At 41.8% G+C, this 13041-nt stretch overlaps 1 protein-coding gene across 6 annotated transcripts in view; it reads left to right on the forward strand.

The window, feature by feature from the left end:
• Heph (polypyrimidine tract-binding protein 1 heph) overlaps positions 1-13041 on the forward strand; it is a 504094-nt gene that overhangs the window by 469894 nt on the left and 21159 nt on the right. For 2 of the 6 annotated variants that reach the window (XM_078187514.1, XM_078187508.1), the window contains 6 exons: positions 809-1037; positions 6181-6398; positions 10550-10583; positions 11842-11934; positions 12022-12238; positions 12419-12560. In XM_078187514.1, the coding sequence (XP_078043640.1) occupies positions 809-1037; positions 6181-6398; positions 10550-10583; positions 11842-11934; positions 12022-12238; positions 12419-12560 (933 nt within the window). The remainder of the gene's footprint in view (positions 1-808; positions 1038-6180; positions 6399-10549; positions 10584-11841; positions 11935-12021; positions 12239-12418; positions 12561-13041) is intronic. The other 4 variants (XM_078187509.1, XM_078187511.1, XM_078187512.1 and 1 more) reach the window with 4 other exon arrangements.

Below are 13041 nucleotides of genomic sequence, written 5' to 3' on the forward strand. Positions count from 1 at the left end.
TTATAGGAACTTTCCGAGTCGTTTCGCTCGTCTCTAAACATTTTATCGTTAATCAATATTTTATAAGATATAATTATGTGTAATTATATTTGAAGTGGCTTGTTTGAGAATTATATTTCGTGATAATTAATTCAACTCGTCTGTATAACATTTTAACCCTTTCCACTTGTGATATTGTAATTCTAGATCCAAAATAGTTTATCTAAACTACTGTGCTTTAATTTTCTGTGATTTCTAATTAAGATTCTTCGTACAGGTGAAATGGAGTCTTGTGGCTCTTTACTTTTTAGATATAAACAATTCTAGCCATTTGAAGATTATTTCGAAACGTGATGAAACAATTAGAATTACCTCTCCAAAGAGTTAACACACATAAATCAAATTTTAAAACAGCATATTTCAAATTGCCATTTTCGCCCAATGACTTTAACCCTTCTCAATTCTAATTTTACAAAACATGAACAATTTAACTATCAAATCCCGGCGAACCTAACTCGAAAGACACAACCTTCAAGACAGGTTGATAAAACCTACAATTGTTCAAAGAATCGTCACAGTAAATTCTCCGAAGTTGTCTGTCGCGACCTAAAGTGGACAATTAGAGAAGAGTAGACACGATTGTCGTTGCCTCGCGGCTGCATCTTGTATTCATCGGCGATTTCAGGGAATTTACTGTACTTCTTTCCGGTCGTTGAATTAACGTCCAGCAGAGGTTGTCCCGGAGGATCGGTAACGAGCACCGATGGGTTCGCGGTTTGATAAAAAGATTCGTGCGGTAACATGCCGGTTGGTCGTTGTTTTTTTTCAGTCGCTGGAGGGCCAGAACATCTACAATTCATGTTGCACGCTGCGCATCGACTACAGCAAGATGCAGAACCTGAACGTGAAATACAATAACGACAAGTCGAGGGACTACACCAACCCGACGCTGCCGACCGGTGACGCGAACTTGGACGCTGCATCGCTTGCACTTGGAGGTGAGCTTCTTCCACAGTTGCTGATGGGTGCTGGGTCACAGCCACGCGCTAGAATACCCGGTGAGTAGCTATGATTCGCTCGAATCGGATGAATTGCATCTCGATCCAATAAAGTCAGACCCATCCGGAGAAAGAACAATCGGGCGCCGCCGATAAAAAAACGTTTCAGAGTTACGGGTACCTTTTACCACCATTAGAGGACTCGTCGCATCGATCACCGATTAACCCCTTGCGTTGTCCTTAATATTTTTCTTAATAGAACCAGGTCATTTTTGTTTCTTGTATCGCCTAGAATTTGATACCAAAAAAATTCATTTGGATTTCAATTTAGAAGAAATGAATAATGTTCATACTTAGCAGATGTTGCATGGTAGCTTTATGACGAGTCCAACTCGTTGTTTTAGTGCAAGGGGTTAATCGCGATTTAAAACCTGCCCTGCGATAAAGCCGCTGCTCCAACAATGTAATTTATAATTTTACAATTCTATAATTTCATAATTTTATAATTTCATAATTCTATAATTTTATAGTTTATAATCTATAATTTATAAAACCGGCAGATAAAGCGATCCGAGATTTCGTGGGCCGTATTGATCTCGGTGGTCGTTATTAATATTTCTTTTTAAACAAATATCGTCGGCTAAAAAATGGTTCGTTAACCGCTTGAGACGGCCAACTAATTCGACAATTCCCGGCGAATGCTTGGGCTTTGAACGGCAACTTTCGGCGCCTTTGTCGCCTGTACCGCCCATTCATCGGCCGGACGGGAGCAGGGGGAGGGGGGGTTGGACGTCGTTAAGATAAAATTTAATTAACACCTCAGCTAGGTGGACCGGACAATAATGGCGCGTGTTGTATAGAATAACGAAGAAGCAACTGTCTCGAACGAAGGCGGAAGTATCTATGAAATGAAATTCCCGGCAAGTTAGTAAACCGGGCCGGCGAGTTTAGCAGCAACTTCCCAGAACGTGGCTGTTTTTTTCATTATGAAAATTGAATTCCGCCGGATTTTCATCATCCGTGCGCCGTTATCCGGCGCGTTTCCATTACTCCGCTCGCATCAGCCCGCGGCGGGGCTGCACGGTTCGCTTTTTAAAACATTCCCCTCTTATCCACCGCCACCCCCCCCCCCCGTTCACCCGGACCCCGAAGAAGAAGAACGTGCTTTTCGTTAACAGCCGCGCGTGTATACTTTTTAATCACAGACGAGACGCGCGCGCGATCTGAGAACGGTTCTGGGCTTCGCGTCCGCCGTTTGATCTCCGGCGACCGGCAAACTAGGCTTCTCCTGTCTCTTCGAGGCTTGAAATTCGAACAAATACTATTGTCGAAGGTCTACGCTTCGTTTTACACGGTATGGCACTTCGCCGCGCGCTGGTCTTTCGACTTCCGATTATTTGTTTTCGAAGGCTGTTTCAATCATACTATCGTTGTTTAATAGGGCATTTTCAATCGACTGTTGTTTCGTGATGAAAAATTGTATAACAATTGTATTATGCTGATTTTGAAGGCTGATGCTTCTTCTTTTTAATTACCTGTGAGAAATTGTGATTTTTTCATACCATTTTGTGAATAAAAATCGAGGAAGAAGTTTGGTTGTTGAATGTTTCATGACTTAGTGAAGTTTGAAAAATTTATAATATTCAAAGTTTTATAAGATTGATGAAATAAATCGTGCGATGATGTAACTTAGCTGATTTTAAAGCTCAGAATTTCTAGTTTCGTTGTACGTACTTGAGTTTGTCTTGAGATTTTTATTGTTGTTATATCTGATCGAAAACGGAGGCAACTCTTTTGCTTGTAAATAGGGAACATTCGGACGCGTCTAAAATGATCGCAAATTTTTTTTGCGGTTTGAAAACAGAATAGATTTTAAGATTGAAGTCCTCTCTTTAAAATGACTCCTCAAAACTTGATCTACGATTTTTTTTTTGCTGTATTATGAGTAAAAGTTGAGGAACAAGTTTATCCGCTTAAATCTTTTATGGTGTAATGTACTTCGAAAAGTCGGTGATATTCAAAATCTCATAAGTTCAACAAAAAAAATCATACGACAATCCACCGTAACCCATTTTAAAGCTAAAATCTCTATTTTAGCACCCTTAAATGTCATTTTTTATCCTCTCCCTTTTACATCGAAAAATAAAGTAAAATCATGAGATCTCGTTCTTCCAAATTCTGCAAATTCGGTCACCTGCACCGACTTAAAAAAATTATTTTCCAAAACATGTACAGTACGATTGCATAAAATAAAGTCTTCCCTTTAAAACGAGTTCTCAAAACTTGATCAACGATTTTCCCACCCATTTTTATCGCGCTGCGAATGAAAAGCCTTCCCGGCATGCGTGCTTTCTTTTACAATGCATTCATTCATTCACCGGAAACTTCTGTTGAAATTTTTGGAAATTTTTCAAGCCGGACAAATTAGTTCAAATCTCGCGTCTGAGAACAATGAAAACAGATGAGTCGAGGATATACGGGTTCGAGGTGGAATCATTAGGAGCCGGGTTGTTAAGGATCGCGTTGATACCGCAGAATTTAATAAACGCCGACCGAGCAGAGCGCGTAGTCTTTCGTTTCCGAAATTCGAACTATTCGCGGCGGTAATGGATTTTCTATTTCGCGGGGGGAGAGAGAAAAAATAAGGGGAGCGAACGGGGGAACGCGGGTAGGAAAATGTACAAACAATTCCGGGCGCAGCGGCCGGGAACGGATTACGGAATCGAGTAAAATGCACCATTAAATTTTACATGGTGCCTCGGCATTCCGCGCAATGTTTTCACGAAGTCAGTGACCACCGGTGCGGATCGATGGGCCCCCGGCCCGGGGAATCGATCGATCAATTAGCCGTGCGATTTCCCAGCGTTCAGTCCATTAGAATTAATTATATTAATAGCAATACCGACCCGTTTCTGTCATTCGAACGTTATGATAAATTGTTATTTCGTGACTGCGCGAGCCGGCGGGTGCCGGGTGCCGCCTCGGCCGCCGCCATGTCTCCCTGCTTCCAATTTGCCGGTCGTTTTCAGCTCCATTTTCGAGCGGGATCGAATTGCGTGCGGTCAGACGGTATTATTTCCTCGGGTAAATTAATTAATTGCGCTGCAACGGGAGAACACGGATACCAGGCCAGGATCGATGCCACCGAATGTTTCGACTTTCCGCTGGACCGCTTCTTTAGCCCCCTCTCGCCCTTATCTGCCGCCGTTTTATATTTACGGTCAGCAACCGAACCGACGCGCTGGCCCGACTATCTCCGCTACACAATGGCTAGAAAGATTTTTGCTAAAATAACAAACTGTCGGAGCGACGAAAAATAAGAGGTGGAGCTACTCTCGTGGTTCAGGAGAAATAGACCGGGTTTGATCGATTGTTATTTCGTCAGGAAAAGTTATATGCTGTTCGAACTAGATTTGTTTTTAAAACCGAAGCTTCTCCGTTGTAACGATTTTATGGAAATTGCTCCACGATTTTTTCTTGCTGTTTTATAAATAAATAATGGGGGTCGGGTTCGATTGTCTAAATTGTTTACGGCTTCCTAGTTTTTATAAAATTGATGATATTTATTATTTCTTTATAAAAAATCGCATCGCGGTGCAGCTTGAGTCATTTTAAAGCTTAAAGTCTCTACTTTTATTCACTATAGTTGATCTTCACCTGCGATTTCTTGTCAAGTTACACAAAACTGAAAAATAAAGATACATTTCTGCTTCAAAATGGGGCAAATTCAAGCGTCTCTAAAATCCTCAAAAAATTCTTTTTCTCATTAAATGTTGCATCGATTTGAAGTCTCCTCTTTCCAACGACACAAAAATTTCAAAAATCGATGTACGATTTTTCCTAGCCATTTTATAAATCAGAAATGAGGAACAAGTTCGGTCGTATAAAATCCTATAGCGCATTCGACATAACTCCATAGTCGACCACGCACTTTCCACACAAAATTCGATAAAACGACTAGAAAAAATCGTAACTCAAACTTTTAAAGATCTTTGAAAAGAGAAAACTTCAACTCACAAATCTGCCGCAGTCCGAAAAACGAGAAAAATTGTCCGAAGTTTTTGCAGACGTTCGAATTAGCAGAATTCTTAAAAAAAAAACGATGTAAACTTTATTCTCCATGTAAAATAAATTTATCCCGAAATATAAAATAGAGTTGTCATATATATTTATAGAGTTCTATTTATAGAATCTTATTTATAGAGCTAACAATTTACTAAACAACAGTTAAATTTTTCCAAAAATTGCCATTGACCGAAGCGAGAACCGAAAGCCGCGAAAATCCGACCGCCGACGTGTTTCGAAATCCGACGGTAACTCTGAAACGCCCCCCCCCCCCCCCCCCCCCTGGTCTGACTTATTGGATCGCGTGATTTGCCGATTTCTGCTAGATACAGTCTGGTTAGAAGCGAGAGACGAACACCATTCGTCGAGGAAGATCGCGGCCGAAATTGCGTTAGTGGGTGGGAAAGCCCACGGTAAACCGACCTTGACACGAAAACCAGCGAATCATAGCTAATCAAAATTCCCACAGCTTGTTCACCACATTAGCAATAGCCTGGGCGAGCCCATGGTGGAGCCGGCGCGCACCCGTCTCGAGCCTCTGTCAACGAGACCATGGCCGCGACAGAAGGTTCCCCGCGCACCATGGGCTCCCGCCACGGATGCGAATGAACTTATTGGATTTGTTGCCGTAGCAGCTAAGTAAAACAATTCAAGCCATAGTCTGTGCATATTTTTGCTGCCGATTACGCTTAGTGTACTAGCCCGCACACCTCCGTCGATAAAATGCCGAGCCAGCAGGGGTTCCCAATCCCCGGCGCGAGTACTCGCCGCGGTTACAGCTCGCTCTATCACACTTTCCCCCGTAGTGGCCAAGCTAAATAATTCGGGCCGTAATAATAGCTTCACTTCGCTACCAGCTTGCTATAGCCAGTGTACACACAGCGGTTCTCACAACGCCATGGGCTTTCGCCAGAGAGTACCCCGATATTCGTTTGCTGCTGAGTATGAGAGATATAGTAGTCCCGCCGTAAAATTCTCGCTGCTGTGCTTGGTAGGTTCGGCGTGCCGATCGCCGACGTTAAACAAATCTTAGAGGCCGATGCATCTTCGGCCAGACTGTAAATGCTCAATTGTTTGCACACCACGCCCACCAAAGTACTACAAACGATTCTAACGACAGCTTGTAAATTTCCTGAAGTAGAGTCCATTGCAGGGGCACCGGGTGTGCTGCCCACGCCCTTTGCTGCCATGCACGGTCTGCCCTCGCCCTTGGCGGGCCCCTACAATGGGGTGCCGCCCGCTGGAGGCCTGGCTGGACTCGGTGGTTTCCCTCTCGGAGCGGCCGGCCTCGGCGTGCGTGTGCCCACCAACGCGCAAACCTCCGCCGTGCTGCTCGTCAGCAACCTGAACGAAGAGGTAAGTGCTACGACGAAGAACGGTCACGACGATTCGCTACGGAATTAGTGGCTCGATTACACCGGGGCGCCTCGATCGAAGCACGGAGAGAGATTAGTCGCGGTGCGAGCTGCTTCCTAAATTCCTGCGGCTGAAGAAACGCGAGGAGTCCACGGTAGGTTCTCGAGAATTGTCTCTCGAAGGAGATGGACAATTTGGGAGAGCAGATACGGTTATTAACAATTATTATTTGTCGTATCGTCAATTATTATTATTTACGATTATTATTAACCCCTTGAAATATAATAACGATTCAGACGCAAATATGACTGCTAATCGTTTCCTCTAAATCGAAGCAAAGTTTGGATCTTCTGTCATCAAAATTTGGAATTGAAAGGAAACGAAGACGATCGACGAACAAAAATCCTCTCATTTCATCAAGGAAATGATTAAAGACAAAAAAGAACAAATAGACGCAGTTCTAAAATCGTAGTTCGAGGGGTTAATTATTAATCGTATATATAAACTCCCCAAGTTACCCATTTTCGTTTAAAAGCCGACGGACAATTTGAGAGAATTTGCCATAGTCTTGTTATTTTCGATCTTGAATTCTAACCCTTTGCACTCGAATGGTACCACTAAAATTGTTCCACCACGTCCAAAATAATTTTTCTGCCAACAAAGATTTAGATCTTAAAAATTCTTAAACTGTAACTGTTTGTTTGCATGAGTCACGAGAATCGATTTCATAAAACGCACTTCGCCGCATGAAATGCAAATACTATAAGACAGAAAAATTATTTTCGACTTACAATTAAAATGGCTTCGAGTGTAAAGGGTTAATCTCGCGGCTCGTACGACGAAAGGCTTCCTTCGTGTCTTTTTTATCGTCTGGGGACACGCAGGACGTCGATAAAGTGTCGACGAACTGCGTCGTCCTCGGCCAGGATAATTTTGATTAAACACTGAGAGCAATGGCGCGATAAATTTTACAACAAAGAATTTCGATCAGAATTGTTACCTTTAATTAGTTTGACAACATGTTTCATTAAAATTGATGTAACACGTATTTTCTGTGTAATCGCGAAGAACGTAAAAGTGGAGATTTCGTTTAAGCGAGAAGTTCATTGAGAAAATGCGCCGTTTCTCTCGGTGTGTACGCCTATGTACACGAATCTGGCTTAGGTACGTACGTATACAACGAAAGTTACGCAACTACTACGATACGATTACAACGTAGTGCTACGTAGGCAACCCTTGCAGTCTCCCCATCCCCCGACGCGAGAGCTCCTCTCGCCGAACGGTCCTCGATACCCGGCGCGGTCTCTCCGCGGGTTTTCCACGCTGTTTAATCGAGCCGAAAACAATGAATAAAATTGGCATTGTTTCTAGTGAAAGGACTCGACCGGTTTGTTCGTTTCGCCTGCGTCGTTTACGCGGACGGTATCGAGCGACTGGGCTCCTTCGGCGACCAGGAACCTCTCGCGGTCTCGATGCGTATGCCACCCTTTTTACGTCACGAGCCCTATATATCTTGTCCACCAACAACCCCTCTGACCCCGCTCATTCTCGATACACACATATAGAAATCGTTCCGAACGTCACCATTCTCTATCCTAACCGAGTCGTAGCGTTGTCAGCTACTGTCTCGCTTCCCGAGAGGTGCTTTTCGTTTCTGGGATCCAAGGAGAATCTTTTATTCAGTCTTTTCAAGTTTGGACAGACGTGGTTGGATCTTGGTCTGACTTTAGGACGAGCTTGGTTGGACTTAACCGAGGTCTGAGTTATGTAGACAGTTGTAATAGGCAAAGTTTGAATTTACTTAGGATTAATAAAGATCTGAATCTAATTGGATTTAATCAAAGTCTGAAATTGCTTATATTTAATCAAGGTCTGAATCTACTTAGACCTAAAGATGGTCTTTAGATCTAAGATATGAATCTAGTTAGACTTATTCAAGTTTTAAAATTGCTTAGATTTTATCAAGATCTGAATCTACTTAGACTTAATTAAAGTCTGAATCTGCTTAGAGTTAAAGAAGGTCTTCATTTACATAGATCTAATTCAGACCTGAATTTAAATAGATTCAGTTGACGTAAACGTCGATTTAAAAATCGACTTGGACTTACTAGAGATTCGATTCTACGTAGATCTATAATACAGACTAACTCTATTAAAATTGAATTCAGAGTTAACTGTACTTAGATCTAACTTAAACCTCACTTTAGTTACGCTTGACTCGGACCTGAATCTACTTAGATTTAATTCAGAATTGATTCTAATCAGACACAGCCATGGTCAAAATTTATTTGTGCCTAACAGAAACCTGATCCAAAGTAACTCTTTTTAGATTTAATTCAGCCCTAACTGTACTTAAATCTAACTCTGACTTGAAGTTCACTTAACTTAGATCTGAATTTACTTAGATCAAGCGCAAACTTAAATTTATTTTTACTTAACTTAGACCTGAATTTACTTAGATCTAATGTAAACTTGAATCTACTTAGACCAAAGATAAATTTGATTTTAACCAGACCTAAATCTACTAAAATCTCTATTTACTTAAACCTCAATATAGACAGACCTGAAACCACTTAGACTTGAATCCAGTTGAAATTAAATCTATTTAGACCTGAATAGACTTAGACTAAAGTCAGGCTTGAATTTAACTTGGACCTAAATCTATTAAAACATTAATCTATTTAGACCGGAATTTAGTCAGGTCTGAATCCAGTTAGACTCGAACTTAAGATTTTACTTAGACCAAAAATCAGACAATAATTTATCTCAGACCCAAATCTATTCAAACCACGATCTATTTTTTATAGCTCAATACAATCAGACCTAAATCTGTTCAAAACACTCTCATATTTCTGTAAACATACACAATTGATAAAATATGAATTAGAAAAATGTTATTGGCCATTGTTGGCCGTTCGAATAGATAGTTGCAAACGAAAGGCACCTCCTTAGAAGACTGTGTGTCAACGTCACACTTCGCAGCTGCAACTATTGTCACTACTGTACTATAACTATGTGTACTACTATCGTTGCGCCGCGCGCACAAGCTTCCGACCAGTGTCTTTTTCCTCTGGCGAACAGACGTTCGAGTATACCTATTATACATACATACAGCTGTGTATAAAAAATGCATGCATGTGTATATGATATGTATGTATATGTATAACTGTATATATGAATACAAATACATACATAAATATTATATATAAATATATAAATATTATATATTATATATAAATATACACATGTACTTTTCCCCACTTTTTACTTTGTATTTTTTTTTAACCTGTCGCAAAATCATTCCCGCGTTACGAGGAACGACAAAACCACGAGGGATTCATATTGACGAGAAGGTCCCGGCTGTTTCTCTGCTTTCACTCCGTCTCTCTGTCTTCTCTGTCTGTTTCTCTGTACTTGTTTCCTCCTCTCACGATCGCGGAGGGCTGACAGCCGAAGGAAAATCGACCGGAAAAAGTGAGTTCCAGCTCTTTCGCTGCCGCTGACGTATATATCGTGTGTACCGTCGGTGCATTTGCGAGTCGCGTCTCGCCGCTGTGCTACATCGTGTGTCCCGTGTATACATATACATTCCTCTCAACTTCTGCGGCAGAACACGCCGCCGGCAAACGTTCGGAAACTTTTATTCATTTATTAACCGCGCGTCATTGAATTCTCCAGTGTCCGCGCGCGCGCACACACGCGCCGGAATTTTTATTAATTAAACCGTGGTCGACGGACAGTAATTCTGAGACTGTGCGCGGAGAACACTCTTCGCCGGTACAAAGTTTATTTACCCCACTTATCGAACCGCCGGAAAAATGGGGGAAACCGATCGATCGATACTCATTTTTGCTCGCGCGGAAAATCTTGTTGCAGTTCGTTCAACTTCGTTTTTCGATTGAAATATTCGTTCTCCATTGGTTCTTTTTCTGTTCTTTTCTGTATCTTTTTTTTTTGTTTCTTGTTCGACGTTATCGCCGAGACGCGATTCGTGACACGATCAGTCGCACGATCAGCGAAAGGTCTGGAAAGCCCCTAAAAAACATGAGAAAGCATGAGAACCGTGAAACTTGTGCGCGTGCCAACACCTATACATTGAATCCTATTTTACTCGCTGACTACTGACTGGACTCTGTCTGTTCTCTGTGTAGATGGTCACGCCTGACGCTCTCTTTACCCTGTTTGGTACGTCTCTACATTTATATTATTAATTATATTACATTATTAATTATTATATTTACATGCGTGGACACCACTGACACGCACGCACACTCGAACACACACACACACACACACAAACACACACGCACACGCAAACGGAAACACAATGATACGCAGAACACGGGCGAAAAACACATACACACGAACACACCGACACGTTTCTCCACGTGTTTCCGCGTGTTTGAAAGCATTTTTCCCGGAGAGTGAAGAGAAAGAACAATCGATTTTTGCAATGTTCGGTTTTTTTTTCTTGCCTTTTTTTTCATTCGCGTGGAATGAATGATTCACACGGTCACATATCGAGAAAACACGAACAGGAAAATATAGCGTATCGCTATCACGATCGTCGCTGTCGGCGTTGTCGTGTCGCTGAAAATTTTTCTTCTATTCTGATAGTAGAATTTTCGTTGGATGTGTTTCATTTCTCTCTCTCTCTTTCACACTTTATTTTATTTTTATTAATACAGAAATCTCGATCATTGTCACTCTCCTGTTCACGTGTATACGGATATATATATATAATATAAATAGAACTGTGTTTTTTTCTTTTTTTTTTTTTTTATTTATTTACGTTCCATTCGTTTTTTCCGACATTTTCTCGTTTTAACGTTCATATTTTTTCCCGATATTTTCGTGACTTCAACTTATTTTATTACTACAAGCTATTTCATTCCATATCACATAATCCACCCATGCTCATGAGCCATCGAATCATCGTCCGCCCATAAGACGCATTGTTTATATTATTTTTTTCATGTTCTTTACTTCCAAGCATCTCTTCTAAATTCGTTTCGTTAATAGTTTTATTAATATCAGTTCCAGACACCTTAATATTACAGAAGCTTTCGCTTATTTTACGTAATTCCATAGGAGCTCACTTCTCGGCAGCCGATCGGCTCTCGACTACCTTTCCCGAGGGAACGTCGAAAACCCCCGACGAAACACCGTTCGAATCCGTGAGCCGTAAATCCCGCGATTTTTTTTGTTTCGAAGGAATTGATTTTTACCGACGTTCACAGGGGTGTTTCGACGATGGTCGGAGCCGATCGGCTCGATGCATGCCCCAGATCTTAGTCCGATCGTATAACCCCAGTCTTCGGTCGACCGAATCTATTGTCCCGATCATCTTTTCGGCGATCCTTAGACACCGTCATAAGATACCAGGCCCGAATTAAAGGCGGTCGAACTTACTAAAGATGATGTTTGCGTGTTGTGCATGTAGGCGTTTACGGGGATGTACAGCGTGTGAAGATTCTCTACAACAAGAAGGACTCGGCACTGATTCAGATGGCCGAACCCCATCAGGCACACTTAGGTAATTAGACGAACGAGCCTTGGCCCCCTAGCGGCGGCGGCGACGCCGATGCGTGCTTTATTTCAAGATTTCCTTGTTTCACGACAGCATTGACACACATGGACAAGCTGAGGGTGTTTGGGAAGCAGATCAAAGTGATGCTTAGCAAGCATCAAACTGTTCAGTTGCCGAAGGAGGGTCAGCCAGACGCGGGTTTGACGAAGGATTACACCAACAGTCCCCTTCACCGATTCAAGAAACCAGGCTCGAAAAATTATCAGAACATCTACCCACCGAGCGCCACCTTGCATTTATCAAATATTCCGTAAGTGACGTTCCGAGGTTCGGTAATCTTTCTCTCTCGCTTTTCACCTTGGCTTGAGTAGTCGTCCATGTTTCTTCGCAAGCTGAGGAACAACGTGAGAGAAATCACTGTGCCTCGGCTAACAGAGACTGTCATTTCGCTGGCGATTCACGGTTTTATTAATCGATGCGACGTTTTCAGTAACACTGTAACCGAGGAGGAAATCAGGGACGCTTTTACTAAGAACGGCTTCACCGTGAAGGCTTTCAAGTTCTTCCCGAAAGACAGGAAAATGGCCCTCATACAGATGCCTAGCATGGACGATGCTGTCACTGCTCTGATCGTAAGTATCCTAGTTCTTGGACTCTGCAGCTTAGTCTTATTATGTCTAGGATATTCTTATTTGTAATTGGGGGATCCAATAGGTTCATCAATTAACGCAGTGATGTCCTTGGTTAGCTACTTTTCAAACTTAATGGCTTGTAGATCTTGATGTGGGCATGATACTGCGAATTAAAAATTGGAATTGGCAAATTTATGTAGTTAATGTGAGGATAGTAAAGGAAATTAGGTTAAAATAGGTCCTATTACTTTAGAATGATTAGGAGAGCTGTTAGACTTGTGCCTAAGTTAACTACCGTGTAAGATTTAGCTATGTCCAGTCTAGATACCTATTTTTCGAGATTAGAACTGATGAATTGATGTAGTTAGTACCTAGATAGTAATAAAAATTTGTTCGGTCAAGGTTCTAAGTGGTTATAATAACTAGACGGCAGCATAAGTCCAGGTCTATCTTAGGTACCACGAAAGATTAAGTCAGATAC

This window comes from Augochlora pura, chromosome 7, assembly GCF_028453695.1.
Source record: "Augochlora pura isolate Apur16 chromosome 7, APUR_v2.2.1, whole genome shotgun sequence".
NCBI lineage: Eukaryota > Metazoa > Arthropoda > Insecta > Hymenoptera > Halictidae > Augochlora > Augochlora pura.